The sequence below is a fragment of the Lipotes vexillifer genome, unplaced genomic scaffold (genome assembly GCF_000442215.2).
Source record: "Lipotes vexillifer unplaced genomic scaffold, Lipotes_vexillifer_v1.1 scaffold382, whole genome shotgun sequence".
NCBI classification, from domain to species: Eukaryota; Metazoa; Chordata; class Mammalia; order Artiodactyla; family Lipotidae; genus Lipotes; species Lipotes vexillifer.
Window position 1 is genome coordinate 5,788,643 of NW_006780611.1, and position 26,420 is coordinate 5,815,062.

Consider the following 26,420-nt stretch of genomic DNA (forward strand, 5'->3'; position numbering starts at 1 on the left):
TTTTCTTTTGAAAAGTTACAATAGAGGGCTTATCCTATCACATATAAAATATTTTTAAAGGTACAATAATTAAGACATTATGACAGTGGTGCAGCAGTGAACATTCAAATTGATTTAAAACAGTAGTTGGGTGGTGGGCCCATCTTGAGATGTGAATTTAGCATATGATGTGAGGCATTCCAATAAAGTATGGTGGGGACGAGGGAGGAGAAGGTTCAGTAATTATTACTGGGATAATTCGCTAGCCGGCCATGTGGGGAAGAAAGCTTGGAACCTTCCACGCTCCACACCGAAATAAATTCTGTATGCCCCCACTATTTAAATTTAAAAATAAATAATCTAGGTGAAAATTTTTAATCTTGAAATTTAGACTTTTAAGCATGAAGTAAAGCCCCAAAGCCATAAAGAAAAAGACTGATAAATTTGACTATATTAAAATGAAAAAGTACTTGTACAGCAAAACTTTGTACAAATGATAAACTTGGCAAAGCATGTGCCACGTAAATGACAGATAAATAATAACTGTTCCTAACATATGTAGAACTTTTATAAATTATTAATATAAAATTCTCAGTAGAAAATCATCAATGCGGAAGAAATTAACAGAAGCCAATATTGATAAGGGCGTTGAAGGGGGAGTGCATAAATATTCTGTTGGTAAATCGGTAAAACTTGTTTTCTCTTCTTGTTGTTAATGAATTATTGTTTTTATGAAAACATGACCATTCCAAAAAATGTAAGCAATTCTGAAAAGTATAAAGAAGAAAGTAATAAATTATTCAAAATCCACCACCCAGAAATAATCAAAGGCAACATTTGGTGAACATAATTCTAGGCCTGTCTTTATTCTATGTATAGAAGGATTGCTGCATCGGCAGGTGGGTGGGTGGATACATAGATAGAAATAATTTTATAGGAAGAGAATCATGCTCCTTTTTACAAATAAATCATATTTAATTTAAATTTCTTTTAATTTACCAGAAGTAAAAAAAAAATCGTCATCATCACCCTCATAATTAACCCTTTTATGGGGCTGCCTCTGTGCCAGGCAGTGTTGTAAGCGCCCCTCAGGTGTTCAGTCCTCGCGGCAACTCCAGGAGTTAAGCACATTATCTTCCCGGTTTCAAGATGAGGAACCTGAAGCACGAGGAGGCTTAATGACCTGCCCCAGGTTTACCCCGGCAGAGCGTCCTGGGGCCCAGTCTGAACCCCGGGTGCTCCACATGATATAATGTCCTCAAGTGAAGCCAAAGATATTTCTGAACTTGGGATAAATATTTCTTTACCACAAGAGATATCAGGTCCCAAAAAGGGTTTTTTTTTTTTTTTTTTTTTTTAATAATACACAGTGTATTTATTTATTTATTTATGGCTGTGTTGGGTCTTCATTTCTGTGCATGGGCTTTCTCTAGTTGTGGCAAGTGGGGGTCACTCTTCATCGCGGTGCGCAGGCCTCTCACTATCGCGGCCTCTGTTGTTGCGGAGCACAGGCTCCAGATGCGCAGGCTCAGTAATTGTGGCTCACGGGCCCAGTTGCTCCATGGCATGTGGGATTTTCCCAGACCAGGGCTCGAACCTGTGTTGTCTGCATTGGCAGGCAGATTCTCAACCACTGCGCCACCAGGGAAGCCCCCAAAAAGGGTTTTGAGACAAAAAAAAAAAAAAGAGATTAAGAAAGCCGTGAAGAGTTGGAGAAATGATGGTGTTTTGAAGGCTGGCTAGGAAACTCCTTGTGACTGGCACTTCCTGTGTTTCTTCCCAACCCCTCCCACCTCACAATTTTTGCTGTCTATATTTTGTTCTCAGTCAGAGTTTATAATATATACATTTTGTTCTGTTACTGTAATTCCCCCGGTTGTTTTGCCTGCGTTTTATATTTACATGGACTTAATGCACATCACTCTGCTCCAGTGCCGCCATAGTTCAGCCCTTCCAGAGTTCTTTGTTTTGATTTATTCTTTGGTTGGCTGGATTTCATTGTCAAGTAATTCCCTCAAGAAAGGCTCATGGGTGCTTTATTCCTTTTGTTTTTTCATACTATCTCTCCCCTTTTTTTTTTATTAGAACAACTACGTAGCTGGGTATAATTCTTCCATCATTCTTTCTTTTCCTCAAAATGTTGTTTTTCCACCTTGTCTTCTGGCATTGGGTATTCTTGAGGAGAATCCTGAGGTCAACGGATTTTTCCCCCTTGTAGATATTTTTTTATTCTACCAGGATGCCTAAACTATTTTTTCTTAATCCTTGAAATTAAAAAGCAAAACGAAGCTGTCTTGGCATGGAGCATCTTGCCAAAGATTCCTGGAACACAGTATATTCTTTTGATGTACAGATTTAGTTCTTCACTTCAGGAAAATTTTCCCTGGGTCAATGTCACTAAAACCTTCTCCCTCCATCCTTCTCTCCCTCCCTTCTGTCTTCCTTCCATCAGTGGTATCCTCAGTTATCCTTATATTGGATCATCTTTGTTTATCCTTGATGGTAATCATCTTCTCTCAAAATGCCATAATACTTTTTTCTTTTTTTTTTTTTTTTTTGCGGTCCGCGGGCCCCTCACCGTTGTGGCCTCTCCCGTTGCGGAGCACAGGCTCCGGACGCGCAGGCTCAGCGGCCATGGCTCACGGGCCCAGCCGCTGCACGGCATGTGGGATCTTCCCGGACCGGGGCACGAACCCGTGTCCCCTGCATCGGCACGCGGACTCTCAACCACTGCGCCACCCGGGAAGCCCAAAATGCCATAATACTTTTGTCCTTTTCCTCCGCCTTCATTGGGAATCTTTCAAGCCATTCTTTTTTTTTCTTTTTTCTTTTTTTTGACCACACCTTACGGCTTACAGGATCTTAATTCCCCGACCAGGGATGGAACCCAGGGCCCTGGCAGTGAGAGTGCTGAGTCCTAACCATGGGACTGCCAGGGAATTCCCAAGCCATTCCTTTACTATTAATTTTAATTTCAGCCTTGTCTTTTATTCTTGCTGTTTCTAATTTGTTATTAGTTCCTGTAATGATGTTGTTTCTGTTTTCTATTTTCTTAACTTTGAAATATCCTTCTACTCTCTTTCATTGTTTCTTTTTCTTTCTTTCATTGTTTTATCATCTTGTCTTCAAGCTTTTCTTTTAATGAATTTATATTCTTATTTAGTTCCTTTTTATAGTATGAAAGCTTTGCTGGTGATATATATATATATATATATATATATATATATATATATATATATATATATTTTTTTTTTTGTATCCTGTTCTCCTACAGATTGGGTTCTTTGTCTTTTGCTTGATGTTTGTTTCTTTCTTTCTTTTTCTATAGTGTGTTTGCATAGTTGTAAAACCATTTATTTTCATCCTGCTTGTGCTTAGGATGAGATCCACTCATATTATGGAGGTAGCTGTATTTTCATTTTCACTGCTGTACAGTTCTCCATTAGCTATATATGCACAGATAATGCGCTGCCCAGGGATGGGCATTGGATTGCTCCCTGTTTTGTGCTCATCCAAATGATGCCACCGTAAGTGGATGGCTCCATATCTTCTGGTGCATGCCTGCTAAGGTGTCTCTGGCAATTACACCCAGCATTCCTTGCTAGGTTGTAGGGAACATGCTCCTCAGCTTTCATTGGCAGTATCCAGTTATTTTTCAGAATACCAATTCACACTCCCATTGGGAGCATATGAGAATTCCTGTTGTCCAATGTACCCACCAGCTCTTGATATCATTAGAGTTGTACATTTTTACCAGTCTGATGCGGATTAAATGGCATTTCAGCTATAATTTAAATTTTGTTTCTCTTTTTACTGATGTGTCAGATAGCTCCTTACATTTTACAACCTTTCTTTAGAACATTTTTGGTAAAAATGTATCCATTTTTAACAAATATTTATTGAGTGCCTACCGCATGCCGAATTGTGGTTCCTTTTAGATAATTATTAGTGAACAAAACAGGGCACAATCTTGGCTCTCATGGAGATTGCATGACCTTACATCAGGGAGAAAGATGTTAAACAAATACACATTCGTAACTACCATTTTCCTAGAGTGGTATGACAGAAAAGGATGGGGTATTATAAGAGAGAATAACAAGGGGAGCCTCATTTAGATTGGGGGTCAGGGGAACATTTATAAAACGCAAGCGTTTAAACATGGAAAATGGGTGTACCTTTCGCTTGTCCATCCATAACATGATGGCTGCCATGTATCATTTCAAAAGTGTGATGCAGATACACACTAGTTCTTGTGGGAAAAGTTTCATGACATATTGTTAAAGGAAAAAAGCATTTGTCAAAACTGAAAGTGTAGTATGGTCCCATTTTTGTAAAATTATAATATATGTTTATGTGATCATGTTGGAGTTTTTGGAACACCATATAAAAACCTGTGGGTAGTGAGACTTCCGGTATCTTTATGTCCTTTTTTATACTTTGCTGAATTGCTTGCATTTTTTTGTTTGTTTCATTATAAACAGTAATGATGAAAATTCCTATAAAGTTTTATGTGTCACAAAGACATTACTTCTGGGGACTTCCCTGGCGGCCCAGTGGTAGAGACTTCGCCTTCCAATGTAGAGGGTGCAGGTTCGATCAGATCCCTCGATCCCTGGTCAGGGAGCTAAGATCCCACATGCCTCCATGGCCAAAAAACCAAGACATTGAAACAGAAGCAATATTGTAACAAATTCAATAAAGTCTTAAAAAAAAAAAAAAAAACAGAAAAACAAAGACATTACTTTTGTTTCATTCCCGCTTTTCTTCTAAGAGCTCTGGATTATGTCAAAACACTCTCCTGAAAAACACCTGATTGGAGACTAAATGTCATTAAGATATTAAAAGCAGATTTCATTAATCCAATAAATATACTGAGACCAGACTCCATGTCTGGCTTTGGCTTCCCTCCACTAGAGGCTTCCCCCAGGCAGCCCACCTCCCCGAGAGAGAGAGATGGGCACATTTAGCCACATTTTGGGTTAATTTTATGCAACTTTCTAAGAAGCTTAGGCCCTGTAAGTCTCTAGATTCTTTTAAAGATTTCCCCTTAGATTTCCGATATTCCTGTGCACCTTCAGGAAGTCTTAGTGAATGTGCTTCTTATTCCTTTAGTGGAGAGAGACACTTGTACATATATTTCCATGTTCCAGCAGCTTTTTAAACGTCACCTTTTACACCAAGTTGGTGTTTCTTTTGTTTATCTTTGTATCCCAGTTAGCAGGAAAAAAAGTGAATTCAGACAATGTGGAGAGGGTTGGAAATATCGAAGAATATTGTTATTTCTCAGTAATAAACAGCAGGAAAACCTTTGGAAATAAAACCAATCTTCATAGCATTTTTATGAGTCATATAAAAATCAGTGGTTAACCTACTTTACCGCATTTTAGAAGTCCCATAAGCAAAGCTGATTCACCCTGGTTCTTTGTAATTCCCCCCCCCCCGAAAAAAAAGGATAATTAAAGAAATGTCCATTGTGTACGATGTTTATGAAAATCCTGACGATTTCCCTTACAGTCAGAGCTACGTCTCTTTTTAATAAAATGTCACCAGCTTTTTGTTTGATTGACCGGACTTAATCAGGAGCAGCCTAGCATGGGCTCACAGTAGGGATAGGTTGAGAGTATATTAAGAAAGATGTATCAAACTGGCAGATCCACCAAGTATTTTTAGCTCTGAAATTTGAGTTAGAGCTATTGTATGTGCTGTTTTTCCCTGAGAAACTTGTCTACCTTGTCAGTTGAGTAGCTATGACTGGGGATACTGTTTTGTAGTGAGCTCATCAATTAAACATTTGAAGTTCAGTACATGCCATAGTAACCTTTTTGATCAGTTTTGGAAAGGAAAATGTGAAGAGGTTTTGGTGAAAATAAAGTGGTTGAGCAGCTCTGTGCCGCTGATTTCTGTGAATGCTGTACTCTAATTTTAATTCACTGCAGCTTTCAAACAAAGTCCTATGAAAAGGTTGAAAAGGCCCTGAGTGCAGGGGACCCGTCCAAACGTGGATACGTATCTTTGAATTACCTAAAGATTGTCCTCGACACCTTTGTATACCGATTACCAAGAAGAATTTTCATCCAGTTAATGAAAAGGTAAGAGTCCCGTTGTTTCCTTGACATTTTTTTTTCCCCAAATGTCAACTGTGAGGATCAGGAACAGCTTTATTTATTTTTTATGAATGTTTTAGACTTTTTTACTATTGAAAATTTCAAACACATGCAGAAGTAAAGAGAATAATGTAATGAATCCACGAATGCTCCCACTACCCGCCTGCAACTTCCCACTCATGGTCAATCATTTCATTGCTATCCCTGCCCATTTTTCCTCAACCTCAGATTTTTTTTTTTTTTTTTTTGCGGTACGCGGGCCTCTCACTGCTGTGGCCTCTCCCGTAGCGGAGCACAGGCTCCGGACGCGCAGGCTCAGCGGCCATGGCTCACGGGCCCAGCTGCTCCGCGGCATGTGGGATCTTCCCGGACCGGGGCACGAACCCGTGTCCCCTGCATTGGCAGGCGGACTCTCAACCGCTGCGCCACCAGGGAAGCCCAACCTCAGATATTTTTGAAGCAAATACCAGACATCATATTTCATTGAAAAGATCTATGTCTCTCGATAAGAACTCTTTTTAGAAACATGGTGAAAATACTGTTTCACACCTAATAGAATTATCAATAATATTAATAAATATCCAGTCAGAGTTCAAATTTAACTGATTGTCTCACATTTTCTTTTATAACTTATTTGAGTCAAGATCCAGATCAAATCTGTACATTGCAGTTGATTGATTTGCCACAATTCTTTTTTAATCTGCAGGGTCTCTCTCCATTTGTTAATTTTCCCCCCTTAAGATGCATTTGTAGAAGAAGTCTGGATTGTTTGTTATGTAGAGTTTCTTACAATCCGAATCTGACTGATTGCAACCCAGGGTGTCATGTAACATGCTCGCCTGTCTCCCTCCGCCCCCAGTCCCTGCCCCTGAATTGATACATGCACAGATCTACGTTCAATTTGGGGGTCAAGAACACTTCATAGGTGGTAGCAAGCATGTATGGACTGCTTGTCTTTCTTCTTGTGATGTTAGCAGCCCTTGTTGATCACCCCTATATCCATCAGTTCACTAGGGATTGTAAGGTGGTGACGCTCTGTGTCTACTGTTTCTCCTTTATTAGTTGGAGTACTTCTGTAATGCAAACTTCCCCTTTCCAACCATTTGGTAACAATGAGATACAGTTAGTGTAAAAAAGGTAGGATCTCCTTGGTTCTTTCCCCTCACTACTTTTCAAAATAATGAATTGGTTTCCTAGCATCCTCCAGAAGTGAGCTATGAGTGACTTTTCTTAAAAAAGAGTTATTATGAACTCATGAATGTTAACATGTTTGATGTCTTTCAATTCATTACAGTTATTATTCTCCTTGATACTCAATTTGTTCTGTCTTGGCCACCGGGAGGCTTTTTGTGTTGCCTCCGGAGTCCTGCTGGTGTGACCCTAGTAGTCTTTGGTAGCATTTCTTGGTATAACGAAATGCTCTAGGCTCTTCTGGTACATCTCTTGCCCCAGACCTGGAATCAGCCATCTCTCCAAGGACTTCTATTTACCTTTAGTTGGAAATGGTATATATAGACCAAACTTTGGGTGAGGAATACTGTCTTTAATTTACCTGGTTTTCTGTCCAGATAACTCAGAGAACCTTTTCTCAGGGGACATGGGGTTGAGGCTGATGGAAAGATTGTCCTGTGAAACTGAATAGTTGGAGGACACCTTGGGGTTACCTAGAAGGGGGGGGGGCATTACAGAACGAGAAGGAAAAAATAGGACTGAGCTAGACCAGCTGGCCCCATTTCCCATAGCACTTCCTTCCCTTCTCAGCACCCTATGTATCCAGAGAGAATCGCCTGTGTGTTACCACCATGGCTTCTAGAGCGAAGGGCATAAATATTTCCATGGCTCAGAAAACAGCTCTATTTTCCTGCCTGTACATAGTGAAATCTTTTAGGAATTACTTTCTTGGATAGCTAAGAGGTGTATAGCCATTTCTTTTTGTTTCATTTCCAAAATTACACGAGTAATAATGTAGTAGCAGTAATAGAAATCAAAAAGTCACCATCCACCTTACATAACCAATTGACTGTTTTCATTTTTCCACATTCTCTTCCACTTTGTATCCACATACATATATAATTTTTACTTATTTGTAATCAGAATGCACCTACAGTTTTATATCATGCTTTTTAAATGGGAATATGCATATTATACCATTCTTCACATTGGCTTCATAGTCTTCAAAATTATAATTTTATGGATGCCTACTGATGCTGGCCATTGTAGGAGGCGCTAAGAATGCAGAAATAAATAACAAAGAGTTCCTGGCCAGAGTGGCTGCCAGGGGATGATGGCTGTGAAGACTGATAGGCACATAGAGTGAGTGCATTAGGAGGCTGAGGGTGGCCAGAGATGTGTTGGTATTCACGTGTTCTAGCCAGGGATCCAGGGATTTCTGAGTCATGACCTTTGTCATGTCACCCACCCAGAATTCCCAGTGGAGCAGGGCGCAAGAGGCAACAGCAGGGTGAACTCCCAAGTGCTAATATAAGGAATTATAAATCTGGTATATGCCTCCTGGTGCACATGTCAGGAAGTGAAGCTTCGTCATATCTTCCTGGCCAACTGTCCCCTTCAAAATTATATCACTACCCTTTTATCCCTCTGGCTTTTATAGTCTATCTTATCTGCTATTAAAATACCCATAACACTTTTCTTTTGATTAGTATTTGTCAGGTATCTCTTTTCCCAACCTCTCGTTTTCACTCTTTTACTGTCATGGTTTCAGTGTATTTCTTGTAAAATAGCATATATCTGTATTTTTAAAATTCCAAAATGAACATCTTTGCCTTTGTAATGGTCCAGTTTAGTCTGTTTCCGTTTGTTGTAATAGATGTATTTGGATTTTCCCCACCACTTTACTTTGTACTCTCTGTGATTTACTTGGTTCTTTCTTTTTTCTCCATCATGTTTGGTTCTGGCTGAGTTTTTCTTATCACTCTTTTTTTTCCTCCACTGCCTTGAGGCTTAAATATTTTATTTCTATTCTTATATTGATTATCCTTAAAATTTTAACATGTGTTCTAAACTTGTAAAGCCTAAAGCTAATCAGTGTTTCCATTGTCCTGGGCAAAACAAGCACTTTCAGCCCACATGTTACCATTGGCTAGTGCCGTTTTTTTTTTTTTTTCTCCATGTTGGGTCTTCATCTCTAGTTGCAGCACACGGGCTCAGTAGTTGTGGCGCATGGGCTTAGTTGCTCTGTGGCATGTGGGACCTTCCCAGACGAGGGATCGAACCCATGTCCCCTGCATTGGCAGGCGGATTCTTAACCACTGCGCCACCAGGGAAGTCCCTCTCCCATTGCTTTTATTTATTTATTTAATTTATTAATTTTTAAAAATTTATTTATTTGTTTAAATTTTTGGCTGTCTTGGGTCTTTGTTGCTGTGCAGGGGCTTTTCTCTAGTTGTGGCGAGCGGGGGCTACTCTTCGTTGCGGTGCACGGGCTTCTCATTGGGTGGCTTCTCTTGTTGCAGAGCATGGGCTCTAGGCGCGTGGGCTTCAGTAGTTGTGACACTCGGGCTCAGTAGTTGTGGCTCGCGGGCTCTAGCGCACAGACTCAGTAGTTCTGGTGCACGGGCTTAGTTGTTCCGTGGCATGTGGGATCTTCCCAGACCAGGGCTCAAACCCGTGTCCCCTGCACTGGCAGGCGGATCCTTAACCACTGCACCATCAGGGAAGCCCTCCCATTGCTTTTAATGTCCACTTTGTCATATTACATTCTATCCCTAATTTGGTTTAATGTGTGTTTCTATTTTCTGTCTCATCAATCTAGATTTCTTTTGTTCATGGACGTTTCTGTACAAGGTTCTGCCTGCAATTGCCCATCCAACTGCCCTTATATTTTCTGTTGTATCTTTAGAAAGAACACTGGCTTCCCTGCACTGTCACAGTTATTTGTTTCTCACCTATTTCTTGAATTTACATAGTGATTGTAAAGGACTTACCACTAATTATGTCACCTCCTAAGAAGAGAGAATCTGCTGGACTCTACCATGAAAGCAATGGCCTAGGAAAATGAATTAGAGGTGGGACTAGTTTCCTGCAGCGAGTGGCACTGGGGTGGCCCCGGGGTGGTGCTGATCTCCTCTTTCCTTTGCTCTCCTCTAAAGCCCCCCAAGAAGGTGGCACAGTTGGGACACCTGGTATTGCTACAAACTTAACTCCCCTTGACCTTTGCACTCAGAGCATCACAAGAAGCCATAATTCACCTTCTAAATCTAGGTTTAGTATTTTTGTTAGCTTACAAAGATGTGTCCATGATTGTTTTGGGCAAATTCTCTATGATCTTTGTACTTAAACAATGATTTAAGAGTTCACTAAGAAACCTGTACATGAATGTTGGTAGCTCAATTCATAATCACCCCAAGCTGGAGCCACCCCAATGTACTTCAGCAGGTGACTGGATAAGCAGCTGGCACATCCACACGATGGGATATTTCTCAGCAATAGGAAGGAAAGAACTACTGATACCTACAACATGGATGAATCTCAGAGACATTCTGCTGAGTGACAGAACCCGGTCTCAAAGCTTCCTACTGTAGGATTCTATTTGTATGAGAGTCGGCAGAAGGCAAAACAATGGGGACGGAGCAGAGACCAGTGGTTTCCGGGACTAAGGGTGGGGGAGGGCCTGAGTCCTGAGGGGCAGTAGGAGGGAGGCTGTGGGTGCTGAAGCTGTCCTGGATTTTGCGTGTGGTGATGGTTACATGTGTTAAACTCTACACATGTGTTAAAACTCATAAAAGTGCGCACACACAAAAAAGCCCCTTTTACTGCATTTTAATTTGAGAAATAAAATGTAAAAACTCATCCTTTCTTTAATGCAAACAATACAGAAAAGAATAAAGGAGGAAGTAAAATAAAATCTAAACTCTCATGCCCAATAAAATGATTTGAGAAATTATTCTTCTAACAAATTTAAGAATGGAAAGAAAAAAATGGGCATCTTTTTGAGTTTATTTTTTAAATACTCAAGATCTAGGGCCTAAGTTAAAAACCCTAACAGCTTGGTAATGAGGCATAAAATCTTGATCCAAATAATATTTTAGGGATGTTAAAAGCTATTTTCCATATATATATATTTTTTAATGTAATTGTAGGCTTTAATTAAACAGATAACTTGACCTTTATTACTAAGATGCTGTGTTTTTCATATAAAATAGATCTCTTAGAAACAAAGCCAGTGTTTAAATATGAAGAATGAGGTTTTTGGGAGAGTTGAGAGGATGAAATAAATGCTGTGACTTGCATGTTCACCGGAGACTGGGCTTCATCCATCCATCATGTGAGCAGGTCCCCACTCAGAAGCATCTCCTGGTGAGAATTTTCCCATCCACGCTGGGGACATTAGTAGCCTGGCAGAAGCTATGCCAACCAAAAATAATTCATTTAGCCCAAATTATATGAGGTGTAGAAGCAATACCCCGGGGTATATTTTCATTTATTGCCCAAACCTTTTTAAGCCGCGTGTCTAGGATTTCTTCTATTTATATGACATTCTAGAAAAGGCAAAACAATGGGAATGGAGGAGAGATCACTAATTGCCAGGACTGGGCTGGGGGAGGGTGTGAGTCAAGTGGGGCGGCACGAAGAGATTTTGGGGTGAGGGAGCTGTGGTCCCTGTTCAGCTGTGGTCTTCTTTGTCTGGACATGCATTGGGCAGGGTCCAGGCAGATGCCAGCAGATGGCATCTGAGTTTACTGAAGGATCTTTTACCCAGGTGAGCGCAGGACCAAGTGAAATCAGTAGATGGAGAAGCATTTATCTCTCCTAGGCCTGAAGGGGCAAGAGAGGGAGAAGTTAGTGGGAGGAGCTAGAGGGTGACCTAAGGAGAGAGCCACCCAAGAGCAGATAAGGCCTTAAGAGGGAGGTGGTGGCCACAGCCATGCTGCAGCCCAGCGGGGAGGGGCTGGGGGGATAACTAGCCCACCTTCTCTCTCCTCTCACCTTCCAATCTCCTGCTGGCACCTCCCACTGGCCAACCCATCTGAAAGCCAGGGGCACGAGGGGCCAGCTGAAGCAACCCACCAGGGTACGATGCAGAGCAGAGGAGGGCGGAGAATGGACCTGGATGGACGAATGAAAAATACCAGGTACCGTTTACCATTCTGAGCCTTAGAAACCTTGGAGGGATGAAAACCCTTGTCCTTTGTAGCAGTGAAAACCTTGTATCCCCCAAACAGGAGCTACTTAAAGTCATGTCTCCCACATGAAATCTAAAATGTTAGCTATAATCAGCGCTTTTTAAAAAATAAGGCAGGGGGTGGGGTGGGAATAGGAAAACAAAAACAACACACAAAAGAGCTGCTAAGGGCTTCCCTGGTGGCGCAGTGGTCGAGAGTCCGCCTGCCGATGCAGGGGACACGGGTTCGTGCCCCGGTCCGGGAGGATCCCACGTGTTGCCGAGCGGCTGGGCCCGTGAGCCGTGGCCGCTGGGCCTGCGCATCGGGAGCCTGTGCTCCGCAATGGGAGAGGCCACAACAGTGAGAGGCCCGCGTACTGCAAAAAAAAAAAAAAAAAACAGTTGCTAAAATTTGCACTATTGTAACTGGTCATGAGATCTAAATTGGTAATTATAGCCTCCTTCATCCGTCATCCATTCATAATTTCTCTGCCAGCATCTTTGCTGGACAGCATCACTCACCTGGTAGGGTACCCAGCCTTCTTCACAGGGTCTCAGCCCTCGGTTGTCGTCTCTTGGTGGGGCTGCCACAGCTGCCTTAAGGTATGTAATGCATCCTGTAGAACAGCACCCTTACCCCACAGGGTATTTTTCTCTCAGCAGGCTCTGTAGCTGAGTCATCAACAAGGTGCCCAACCATTCTTTCACGTCTGTTCTGGTGATGGGGTATGTGTAAGACAGGTGAGTTCTGTATGTCTGAGACTGTTGCCACACCTTCACCACCATCAAATGAGTCCCTTGGTAAGTGCTGTGCTGCGTGGGACATGATGGTGATGGGTAAAGCATTTTGGAGGTCCACAAACGCTGGTAACGATGGAAGCGTTTCAGGCAGGGAATGGACATTTGTATCTGGAGTATGTATCTTGTGAAGACAAATCACTGCCCCCTCCATGACGAAGGAGGTCCAGGGTAATCCCTACCAGATGGCGGAAAGCCCCCCTGGAGGAAGGGGCCTGGGGGTCTCGGCAGCAGCCAGCTCAGCTTTAGTGATGACGAGTCCGTATTTTCACACCAATTCACAGCCTCGTCTGGAAGACCATGGACAGCACCAGGTTCCCTGGAGAAAGTGACTGACTGGCATCCCCCAGGCAGGTCAGCTTTCCTCCTGATGACCCAACCGGGATGCCTTCCGGTGGGCACTTACCTGGGACATAAATACCTTTATAAGCTGTGCTGATTTTCTCAAGTCCATCAGATACCTCTTTTCTAGGTGTCACTGACACCAGTCTTCCAGTCTCACTCATTTTGAGTCCCTGAGCAGTCAGCCAGCCCATCAGTCACTGCCCATGAATCAATACGTAAATTCATCCTTCCAGAGTAGGCAGTTAGATGTATGTGGAGTTATGCCTACCATCTTCCAGGGCCGCCCCTGAGAGGGGCTGAGTGCTGTAGAGCTCCACTCGAGGCTGCTGGCAGCACGTTGCCCACTCCCGTCTATTAACCACGCCCATGCCTTTCCTCTGTTAACCCGTGGACCTGCCCGTGAAGCCGCGTGTGTGGGTTGAGGGGTCAATGAGCAGCGTGAGAAGGTCCCATGGGAGTCTGGCACCTGTTCACGCAGACTCTGCCTCCACCTTCCAGACGTGCTCGGGCCTGGCCTCACCTATGCCTCTCCCACTTAACATGGGCTGCTGCTACACACATCTCATGGTATGACTCAGCAGATCCAATAACACCTGCTCTTCTGGGCAGTGCGAGTCTCGTGATCACTTTGTCACGTGACCAGGCCTTCACCGTGAATACCAGAGCTCAGCAGCAGAGGCCAAGGGCAGAAGAGGACAGAGCCTTATGGCAAAACTCTAGGAATGTGTGCAGTGGTTCTCCTACTCGGGCCTGCTGTAGGGTCCACACAGCATCTGTCTGCCCTAGACACTTTCATTAACATTAACTGTTGTGGGTCCAACTGAGCAATTTACACGGTCGCCTGGGCCTTCTGCAACTGCTGTTTCCTGCTCTATGTGCCACTCAAAACTGGCAGCCTTGTGGGTTACCCAAAAATGGATCAGAATAGCAGGACAAAGTTGTCTTCAGCATCCAGACGTCTTTCAAGCATGCGCCTCTTTCTTTGTGATGGGTGCTACAGGTATAACAACTTGTCTTTCGCTTTAGAGGGACGAGTCCCAGCATGCCTCAGACCTCTGGATCCCTAGACCCTTCACCGGAATGGCAGACCCCTAAACTTGCATGGGGTTTACCTCCTCCCGCTCTGAGGGCCTCTGGAATACTCGATACTTCCCTCTTACTAGGTCCTATAAATAAAACCATGGGCCAGTGTGATGGTTAACAACACATGATAACAATGCACAGCTACTTTGTAAATATCTGCAGGACCCTCTGGGCAAGGCTTGATAGAGTTCCTTCATATTATATTATGGCAGAAAGCAGGTGAGTTGACACAACCTTGAAATAATATTGTAAAGGTATACTGATCTCCCTGCTGTGTAAAGGGAAACTTTACTGATGGTAATTTAAAAATTAGCATTTTCTATATCTATAGCTGAATACCAGATGCCAGGGGGTATGTTGATTTGCATGTGTGATTGGCGTCATCACCTGATTAAATTTGAAGTAATCCAGTCAGCTTCTTGCTTTATTTATTTTTTAAAGTATTTTACTTTTTTTTTTTTTTTTTTTTTTTTTTTTTTTTTTTTTTTTTTTTTTTTTTTTTTTGGCTGCCCCAAACAGCACGCAGGGTCTTAGTTCCCCAACCAGGGGTCGAACCCGTGCACCCTGCAGTGGAAGCGCAGAGTCTTAATCACTGGACTGCCAGGGAAGTCCCAATCTAATCAGTTTCTAATACCCAAGTAGCTTTTGCATTGGTGGACAGGTGATTTAAATGGGAATATGGTAGAAATCAATCCTTCTGCCTCCCCTCATCTTTCTATTTGATGGTGGTACCAATCTGTACATTTACCCCAGGGGAGTGGTATTACTTTTTGTTTACTCTCTTATAAAGGGTTGGGTCTTCTACATGGCCCTTTCTACCATCATAGCCCTTATTTCACAGAACAGAGAGTCAGTGTGAGGATTCTGCAGTGACTAAGGTTGTTTATTTCCATTATATATTCTGAGCCTGGAGGAGTAGCCATGGGATGAGCTTGTAATCCTACTGGACCCATTGTGAATGGACTTGGGCTCCATCTATCACCTCCATAAGCCTCCACTCTGGACGAACACACCATGCTGGCATTTTGTTTCTCCAGAAATTATCATTAGGAAGGAGGTATGATCTAATAACCCTGAAAGGCTAAGGTATTTTCCTTCCCTTAATGCATAGTCACCTTGGTAAATGGCTGAAGGACCTTCTGGGCAAAGTTTGAACGAATATTCCTTGGACCCTTTGGGCAAGGTTTGAAGGAAAATTCTCAGTATATGCCCGTGGCTATATTGCAGAGTCCCCCTCAATTAAAGGTCTCTGGGTGTGTGAATTGGTTTAGGTCTGTGACCCGGGCAAGAGGCCATGAATTCCCACTGTAATGACTCAAGTCAGGCTTCTGCCCATCAGCCTAGAATTTTCTGTATATTCTGTATATATCACGCAGGGCCTTAGTCTCTCCTAAAGACCCTGTGGTCAATTAGCTAGTGCCAGAAATCCCTGTGGCTTGAAACACCCTGATTTCACTCTGGCATATTATGGTAATTACTCCCATGCTGTAGCTATAAGAGAAGGGTTCCCAACAGGAACTTGGGCCTTTGATGACAAATTTATATGTTGCTTCTCCCTTCCCCATAGATGGGGTCTCATGCTGCTGTAAGTCTCTACCTGGATTCATGGGATGGGAAACATGGATTGGGAATGATATTGGACTCCCAACATCAGAATCCAGAGGGATAGCTGCCTGAGGCAATAAAAGGAGCCCCTGGGGATTTTTAAGAATTAAAAAAGTCAGCAATATCCATCTTTGTAACTTTGGTTAATAACGGTTATTCATGTGATTTCTAGCAAAATTATGTGCTGATTCTATTTTTTGAAAATTGTGTTTATTCATGTTGATTATAAAAACTGTACAGGCTCAAACTAGAAAATAGGGGAAACCATTGAAAAAGTTACCCATAATTGTAATAGCCAGAGATGGCCACTATTAATATTTTGGTATATTTCCTTCTAGAATTTTTATGTGTGTACATGTACACATACTCCATACATGCTTAACATAGTCGAGACCATATGAGGTATAAAATATGTTCTGTTTTCTCACAGAATATTATAACAGGAGCATTTTTTATACTATTAAAAAAAGCTTTGAAATTAACTTTTTTTTTTTTTTTGCGGTACGCGGGCCTCTCACTGTTGTGGCCTTTCCCCTTTCGCACTATTAATATTTTGGTATATTTCCTTCTAGAATTTTTATGTGTGTACATGTACACATACTCCATACATGCTTAACATAGTCGAGACCATATGAGGTATAAAATATGTTCTGTTTTCTCACAGAATATTATAACAGGAGCATTTTTTATACTATTAAAAAAAGCTTTGAAATTAACTTTTTTTTTTTTTTTGCGGTACGCGGGCCTCTCACTGTTGTGGCCTCTCCCGTTGCGGAGCACAGGCTCCTGACGCGCAGGCTCAGCAGCCATGGCTCACGGGCCCAGCCGCTCCGTGGCACGTGGGATCCTCCCGGACCAGGGCATGAACCCGTGTCCCCTGCATTGGCAGGCGGACTCTCAAGCACTGCGCCACCAGGGAAGCCCTGAAATTAACTTTTAATGGCTGCATAGTGTTTTGTCAACCCTTGAGTCAAAGGGTTTGAATTCTTCCAAGGTTTACATTACATATTGCCAAGATGCCTTTCAGAAAGGTGTTAATTTATTATTACAAGGGAAGTTCATGAGAGTGCTTTTTGCCAGCATTTAACATTGCCATTTTTAAATCCTTGCTGATTTGATAGGTGAAAGCACAGTGCCTCGTTGTTGTTTTACTTTGCATGTCCTTGATTTCTATTGAGTTTGCACGTTTTTCATGTTTAACAGTTATATGTACTTCCTCCATGAACAGTTGTTTGTTCAGGTCCTTTGACAGTTCTCTATGCTTTAAAAATATTTTTACCAGTACAAGTCACGTAAAATTGTTTCTTAAGTGTATAGTTTAATGAGTTTTGGCAACTGTATGCATTTAGTAACCACTACCATAGTCAATGTATGGAACACTTCCACTACCCTGCATTCTGCTCTTGCGCTTTGAAAGCAATCCGTCCTCTGACCCTCATACCCAGCAACCGCTGATCTGTCCTCTGTCACTGTCACAGTAGTTTGGCCATTTCTCAAGAGTTCTCACAAATGGGATCATACAGCGTTCAGTCTTGGGTGTTTGATCCCTTTTTTCACTTTCCAAGTTTTAAGATTTGTCCATGTTGCTGCACATCTAATGATCCACTCAGCAGTCGATAGACATTTGGATTGTTTTCAGTTTGGGGACGTTATGGAAGATGGTGCTATGAATATTCACATACAAGTCTTTGTGTGGACATGTTTTTATTTCCTTTGGGTAAAATACCTAGTAGTAAAATTGCTGGATTGTATGATGAATGTATGTTTAAATATATAAGACACTGTCAAACTACTTTCCAAAGTGGCTGTATCGTTTTGCAGCTCCACCAGCAATGTCTAAGAATTCTAGATACTCCAGTCCACATCCCTCCCAATGCTTGGTACTGCCAGTCTTCCTAATTGTAGCCATTCTAGCGTGTGTAGAGCTATCTCTGTTTTTAATGTGCATTTTTCTGATGACTGTTGATGTTGAGGCTCTTTTCATGTGCTTATTGGCCATTTGTATATCTTCTTTTGTTAAGTGTCTGTACAAATCATTTGTCCATTTTTATTGGATTGTTTGTTTTCCTATTATTGATTTGTAAAGTTTTTTTATATGTTCTGGATATGACCTCTTTGTCAGATACATATTTTTCAAATATTTTCTTTAGGTGTGGCTCACTTTTTCATTTTCTTAGCTCTGTCTTTAGAAGTACAAACCTTTTTTTTAAAATTTTGATGAAGTCCATTCTACCCGTTAAAAATTTTTATGGATAATTTTTTTTGGGGGGGGGGGTTCCATTTTGAGAAATCTTTGCCTAACCCAATAGCACAAGGATTTTATCCTTTTTTTTTTTTTAGAAATTTAGTAACTTTAGCTCCTACATTTAGGTCCATTTCTGGCTAACTTTTGTGTACGGTGTGAGGTAAGGGTCAAGGTTCATTCTGTTTCTGTCCCGATATCCGTTTGTGGAAAAGGCGATCATTTTCCCAATGAATTACTTTGCACCTTTGTCAAAAATCAATTGACCACATAAGTGTAAGTATGTTTCTGGACTCTAGTCTCTTCCAGAAGATGTACAAATATGTCTGTTCTTGCATCAACACCACACTGTCTTGATTCCTGTAGCTAAATACTTGTCTTGAAATTAGGTTGCGTAAGTCCTTTAAACTTGTTCTTTTCTTTCAAAATTGTTTGACTATTCTAGGTTCTTTGCCTTTCTACGTATTCATTTTAGGATCAGTTTGTCAATATGTTAAAAAGAAAGCTCTCTAGGGTTTTGATTGTGAATACATTGGGGAGATTTGTCACTTTAATAGTGTTCAGTTTTCCACTCCATGAGCATGGTATATCTTTCTGTTTATTTAGGTCTTTAGTTTCCCTAGGCAAGGTTTTGTTGTTTGCAATGCTCAGATCTTGCACATATTATGTTATATTTATTCCTAAGTATTTAAAAATAGTTTTTGATGCTAATGTGAATGGAAGTTTTAAAAATTCATGGCTAATACTAACAAATACGACTGATTTTTTAATATTAACTCTGAACACTGTGACCTTACTGAATTTACTGATTAATTTGTTCTAATAGCTTTATTGCAAATTCCCTGGTGTTTTCTAAATAGTCATATTGCCTGCAAATAAAGGCAAGCTTACATCTTCCTTTGCAATCTGTATGCCTTTTATTTCTTTTTCTTGCCTTACATTACTGAGTACCACATTAAGTATAATACAGTGCTGAGCAGAAATGGTGAGATTAGATACCCTTGCCTTGTTCCTGATCTTTGGTAGAAACCATTCCATCTTATACCATAGTGTGATGTTAGCCAAGGATTTCTTACAGATGCCCTTAATTAGGTTAAGGGATTTCCTCTTTATTCCTGTTTTGCTGAATTTTTTCAACCATGCATGCTGGGTTTTGTCTCATGTTTTTTCTGCAGCTATTCTGATGATCATATAGTTCTTCTCCATTATTCTATTAACATTGTGAATTACACAGATTGATTTTCAAATGTTAAGCCAACCTTGCATCCTGGGATTGAACCCCACTTGGTCATGATATATTATTCTTTTAACATATTGTTTGATTTTATTTGCTAATCTTTATTAAGATTTTTTTCGCATCTTTTTTTCATGAGTGATATTTTTCTAAAGTTGCCATTTCTTGTAAATTTTTTTCCTGGTTTTGGCATCAGTGTAACACTGGCCTTGGAAAATGTGTTGGGAAATATCTCCTTCCCCTCTACATTCTGACTGCCATTGTTATTATTTTTATTATCCTTACATGTTTGATAGAATTCACCTGAGAAGCTATTTAGGCTTGAAGTTTTCTTTTGGGGAATGTTTCAAATCATAAATTCGATTTTAAAAGTTAATATAGAACTATTCAAGTTTTCTGTTTCTTCTTGGGTCATTCTTGATAATATATGTTTTTCAACAAATTTCATTTCATCTTTAGTTATCAAATATATTGCCATAAAGCTAGTTATAATGTTGCTCTTTGAAAATAACTTCCTTTTTTTATTTAATTTTTTTTTTGCGGTACGCGGGCCTCTCACTGCTGTGGCCTCTCCCGTTGCGGAGCACAGGCTCCGGATGTGCAGGCCCAGTGGCCATGGCTCACGGGCCCAGCCGCTCCGCGGCACATGGGATCCTCCCAGACCGGGGCACGAACCCATGTCCCCCGCATCGGCAGGCAGACTCTCAACCACTGCGCCACCAGGGAAGCCCCAAAAATAACTTTTTAATTTTAGAACAGTTTTACATTTACAAAATTATTGCAAAGATAGTACAGAGAGTTTCAGTATATCCCACACCCAGTTTTCCTTATTAACATCTTACATTAGTATGGTACATTTTTTTACAATTAATGAACTAACATTGATACATTATTATTAACTGAAATCCATGCTTTATTCATATTTCCTCAATTTCCCCCTAATATTCTTTTTTTCTGTTCCATGTTATTATCTAGGATACCCCATTACATTTAGTAGTGACATGTCCTTAGCCTCCTCTTGGTTCTGACAGTTTCTTAGATTTTCCTTGTTGTTTTGATGACCTTGCCAGTTTTCAGGATTACTGGTCAGATATTTTATAAACTGTCCCTCAGTTGGGATTTGGCTGATTAGGGTAATGGGAAGAAGACCATGGAGGTCAAGTACCATTCTCATTCCATCATGTCAGGGGTGCATAGTATCAGTATGACTTGTCACCATTGATGTTGACCTTGATCACATGGCTTAAGTTAGTACCCTTTTTATATCTGGGTTGGCCCAAAAGTTTGTTCATGTTTTTTCTGTAAGATGGTATGGAAAAGCCCGAACGAACATTTTGGCCACCCCAATATTACCCTATCTGTGTCTTTAAGTTAAATGTATCTCTTTTATGACAGCATAAATTTGCATCTTGCTTTTTAAAAATCTATTCTGATAATGTCTATCTTTGAATTAAAGCATTTAGTCCATTAATATTTTAAATAGTTATTAATATGTTTGGATTTAGGTTTCCCTTTTTTTTCTCCTTTTTTTGCTTTTTGTTTATTTTTTCTGGCCTTCTTTTTAGATTATTTGAAATCGTTTTTAGAATTTAATTTTAATTTTATTAAAGTCTTTGTAGATATACTTCTTTGCATAATTTTTAATGGTTGTTCTGTGGACTATAATATACATTTTAAGTGTTCCCAGTCTACCTACAGTTAATACTGTACCACTTCACATAAAATATAGAACCCATGTAACACATAGGTCTATATCCTGCCCCCCGTGTCCTTTGTACTATGGATAATATATGTATTATATCTACCTATGTTATAAACCCCACAAAATAATGTGTTTTTTTCTTTTTCTTTCTTTCTTTCTTTTTTTTTTTTTTTGCTTTAAATAGCCATAAACAAATAAAGAAGAAAAAAAAAGCAAAAAAATTGCCTTAAAAAGTTTTTCAGATATTTACTATTTCTAACCCTCTTTTAATTCCTTTCTGAGGAGCCATGATCTCCATCTGCTGTCATTTTCCTTCAGCCTGAAGAACTTCCTTTGTTGAGGTATAGGTGTACTAAAGATGGATTCCCTTAGTTTTATTTAGGAATGTGTTTATTTCTCCTTCGTTTTTGACTGATATTTTCTTAGATGGAAAACTCTTGGGGAACTGTTCTTTCTTTCAGCACTTTATTATGATGTTCCACTCCTTTGGGCTTCCAGTGCTTTGGATGAGAAGTCATTTATTAAATCGCTGTCCTCCTGTATGTAGTGAGTAATTTTTCTCTTGTTGCATTCAAGATTTACCCTTTGAATTTGACTTTCAGCTTTGTTAACTGTGACGTGCTTTGGCCTGGCCTTTTCCATGGATATACTGCTTGGTGTTTGCTGAACATCTTAAATCTGTAAATGTATATCAATTAAATTTGGGGGAAATTGTCATTTTTATGTCTTCAAGTATTAGTGTTTTTTCTGCCCTATTCTTTCTCTTCTCTCCTTCTGTGACTGCAATTACATGTATGTAAGACTGTCATATTATGTCTTTGAGACTCTATTCATTTTATAAATATATGTGTATTCTGTGTTATATTGGGTGGTTTTGGTTGATTTGTATTTAAGTTCACTCATTCTCCCCTTTATCCTCTCCATTCTTTTGTTAATTCTGTCAAGTGATTTAAAAAAAACATTTTAGATAGTATTTTTTATCATTCTAAAATTTCCATTTAGTTCTTTTTAGTATGTCCATTTCTCTATTGAGATTTCCTATTCTTTTCTTTTTCCCTTGGATGAAAGCATGAGCAGACTTTGATTTTTTTGGTTTGTTTCAGATCACACAAAGAGCCTCAGCTTAGTAATTGCAATAGCCAGTTTCGCATTATGGTCAAAGCTGTAGACTTGATTTAAATGTGAATTGTGTTCCCTACCCAGTTAGGGTCTGTTGCAGGCAAGAATAAAGGGGACACAGATGGCTTCTCCCCATCTCCGCTTTGCACTTCTCTTCCTTCCTCATGTTGCAAACGCGGGGTCTGACTCCTCCAGCCTGGAATGCCCAGAGGAAGGAGAGAAAGAGCGGGGAGCAGGAAGGTTCCTATTGGACTGGCTCTGCTGTGAGCTGGAAACCGCACTTTCTGGCCCTAACAGGTGTCTGTCTGAAGGCGTTTCCTTTCATGAGAGTCTTTGCTGTGTCTCTGGGCTTCACGCTCGCTGTCACATCCACAGGTTTTTGATGAAGGCGAATGCATCTCCATCTCAGCTGATCGCTTATTCCCTCCTCAGCCCCTGGGAAACTGGAAACAGGGAGGGAAAGCCTTCTTTATTAAGGTCTGTTCATTCTTGCAGGTGGCCTTCTCGGGCAGGACCTAGATGACCCTGTGTGTCTGTGTGTGCTCACACTCACGCTCACTCTCTCGCTTGTGGCCCACATCAGATTCACACGAGACCCTCTGCATTATTTCCCCGATGACTGAGAGTCAGCCAGCAGTCTTGCCAACACCTGCCCACCTGCCCCCGCCCCCGTTTTCGGTCGATGGCTCAGCAGTTCGGCTCGTATCTGCAAGGTTTCTGTTCTATGAGGGCGTCAGGCACTGATACATTAGACTCCCCATGGCAGGGGCACCTAGCAAACTCCCAAGTAGAGCAGTTCTCTCCACAAGGCTTGAGGTGAGGGGTACACATCATCCATCCTACCTTGCGCTGGGCTTGGGGCTCACCCAAGCATATGTAAACCTTTTCTCCAGAAATCTTCTCTCTTATTTCTCTATTTTCTGGACTTAGAGGGTGAACACCTTGGGGCCTTTATTCTGCCTACCACTCTAACTGAGCTCTTCAAATAATGAATTTGAAAGAATTATTTCATGAACGTTAGAATTTTAATCAAATCCCTTTGTTTCTTCCTTCAGTGTATGCTACTGCTAACAGAATATAAAGACATGGAGATGTATTAATCAGTTTGGTTTTTCCTTGCTTTTAAAGAATCAATTTGTAGTATTATTTTACTAAATTATTTTGTTTACCTTATATATGAAACTTCATATAAATTCACTGCTTCCATTTTCAATTCAATATTAAGCATCTAATCCATGCAGCGTTATAGAAAAAAATGTTTAAAATACTATTTTTGTTTTTCTTTAAATCCAGATTTGGACTTAAAACCACCACTAAAGTCAACTGGAAGCAATTTTTCACATCATTTTATGAGCCTCAGTTGTTGGAAGCTAGTCATAAAATTCCCCTGACAAAAAGAAATAGGTATGTAAAAACTAAACTAAACTGAACTAAATTTTGGTTACACATATCATAAAATGTAAAAGGTTAGAGAATATCTGAATTACTTTTTCTTCATTTATTGAATGACAAATTAGTCTTCTTTGAATAATTACCAACTTTTGCATAATGTATGGCTTATAAATTATTTCCCATAGATATTTTTCTTATTTAAAACTGCCTTAAACTATAAGGTAAGTATAATTATTATTCCAATTTCTAGATAAAAAAATAAGACTGTATGGGGTCTTCACTAGGTCATAGGCTTAGTGAGTCACAGATGCAGAAACGGAGCCCGAATACCCTCAATACACACACCGACCCTGCCAACATCACTCTCTGAGCACTAAGTATAATCTTGTAAAATTGTGTACAAACACATACTTGTTAAATATTATATGGAAAAGAGCAATGTATGCTAACTTGTTTTCCAGCCGCTCTCTGCGTGGTGCAAATGTCGTGGATTATCTGCCTTGAGCGCCATCACTTTTGTTTTCACTCTAATGTCTATTATAACTTCAGACTTCTATGTATCACACAAATTGTGGTGGGCGGTGGGGGCCCAAAACATAAAAAAATGATAATATGCCATTTTCGAATTTAGACTTTCCCTCTAAGAACTGTTTTATCTCGATGTGTACCCTGTACTCACCGCCCTATGTAAATCTTAAAGAAAAAACAGACTTTATAACCTCAGCACGTTCATTGAAAGCGCTGTGCTCTCTTGTAAAGAAAAATGTACCACAGAGTTAATTCCTGTCTTGCTGGGTCCTATCCCTGTCTTGGGGAATTTATGAATATTTAATGAACTGCCCTGGTCACCAGCCTTCCAGGTATTCGGAGTCCACTGCACTCCCCACACACTGCATTTCTGGGATGCGGCTCTGTGAGTTCATTTCTTAAGTGAAATTACTTCTGTTTCTTTACAATTTTCTCGTCTCACAGCACCTTGTCCAGGACTGTAGGAATTAACCTGTGAATTTTCTTTGCTTTAAAGCAGTGGTTCTCAACTGGGGACAATCTTGGCCCCCCCGGAGACATTTTGCAATGTCATGAGACTTTTTTTTTTTTTTTTTTGCGGTACGCGGGCCTCTCACTGTTGCGGCCTCTCCCGCTGCGGAGCACAGGCTCCGGACGCGCAGGCTCAGCGGCCATGGCTCACGGGCCCAGCCGCTCCGTGGCATGTGGGATCTTCCCAGACCGGGGCACGAACCCGTGTCCCCCGCATCAGCAGGCGGACTCTCAACCACTGCGCCACCAGGGAAGACCTCTGCCACTTTATATGTTTCTTAAAAGTGGTGGTAAGGGTGTGTGTGTCTATATGTTCTCACACACCTGGTACAAGCTAAGACGGCTGTACAGATGCAGCAATAAACTCCCCTAAACAATTTGAGAGTTGTTCAGAGCCAGTATGATTCACAGTCATTCTTTATTTAGTGGAAAATGTCAAACTGTCTAATTGAACACTGAAAAGGGCGGCCAACAAGTGTGTATTGTTAGGAGGTTCTCCAGCCCCCTTTCTGATCAGAGTCCCTGGTGAAGTTGGCTTTGATCTCCAGAGTGGACGGATGATCATGGGCCTTCAAGGGTACATGCAGACTGCTGGCCCTGAGCTCAGGGGATGAAAGCAAGAGGCAAGAAAGGGAGATGGGTCTGATAATATAGGTGGTCATGGTGGTCATGGCCATTGTCAACAGGGAGGGAGAGGTTGTGAAGGTTGACATCCTCACTGCTTCAGCACTGGAAATGTGTGCCCTCAGTTAGCATGTGGGCGAGTGCGCTACAGCACACTGCCTGTACAGGGAGGTGTTTGTCTCAGCAGTGATCGAGGCGTCTTTCCTGGTCTTTTTTGAGACCAAAGGCACAGATCGGCAAGAGGGCTGGCCACAGCTAGTCGGCACGGGAAGAGGTGAGTGATGGCTCAGCAGAGCTGATTGATGCCTAAGGGAATTGCATGCATGCCAGCTCCCTTACCAGGTACCATGTTAACTGAGTGACAGATGGGCCCTCACAAGCACATGACACTTTCAGGGAAAGGAGCCATCTAGAAATAAAACACTATTATAGTTGTTGTTAGGGTGGTGTTTTTTCTGTTTTGTTTTGTTTGCGTTAAGAACAAAGTTCAAGAACATAATCTTATTCCTGTTTTTCTCTTAATTCTCTTGTAGCATCAGCTTCAGAAATCAATTTAGCAAGGAAAACATTATCACAAAGTTATTTAGACATGAAGATCACTGTGCATCGTTGAAGAAAGCACTGCTGATCATCAACTCTGTAAGATTTTTTTTTTAAGATGTTGGGGGTAGGAGTTTATTAATTTATTTATTTTTGGCTGTGTTGGGTCTTCGTTTCTGTGCGAGGGCTTTCTCTAGTTGTGGCAAGCCGGGGCCACTCTTCATCGCGGTGCGCGGGCCTCTCACTATCGCAGCCTCCCTTGTTGCGGAGCACAGGCTCCAGATGCGCAGGCTCAGTAGTTGTGGCTCACGGGCCTAGCTGCTCCGCGGAATGTGGGATCCTCCCAGACCAGGGCTCGAACCCCTGTCCCCTGCATTAGCAGGCAGCTTCTCAACCACTGCGCCACCAGAGAAGCCCCAACTCTGTAAGATTTTGAAACCCTTCTCTTGTGAAAAACTCATTGTTTCAAAGAAGGCTAATACTCAAAACAGGAC

At 41.1% G+C, this 26,420-nt stretch overlaps 1 protein-coding gene across 1 annotated transcript in view; it reads left to right on the forward strand.

Annotated features, from left to right (window-relative positions):
* The window catches only part of EFCAB6 (EF-hand calcium binding domain 6), a 234,631-nt gene that overhangs the window by 57,630 nt on the left and 150,581 nt on the right, over positions 1-26,420 (forward strand). The window contains 3 exon segments of the mRNA XM_007454091.1: positions 5,916-6,068; positions 23,626-23,736; positions 25,920-26,025. Coding sequence (XP_007454153.1) covers positions 5,916-6,068; positions 23,626-23,736; positions 25,920-26,025 — 370 coding nt within the window.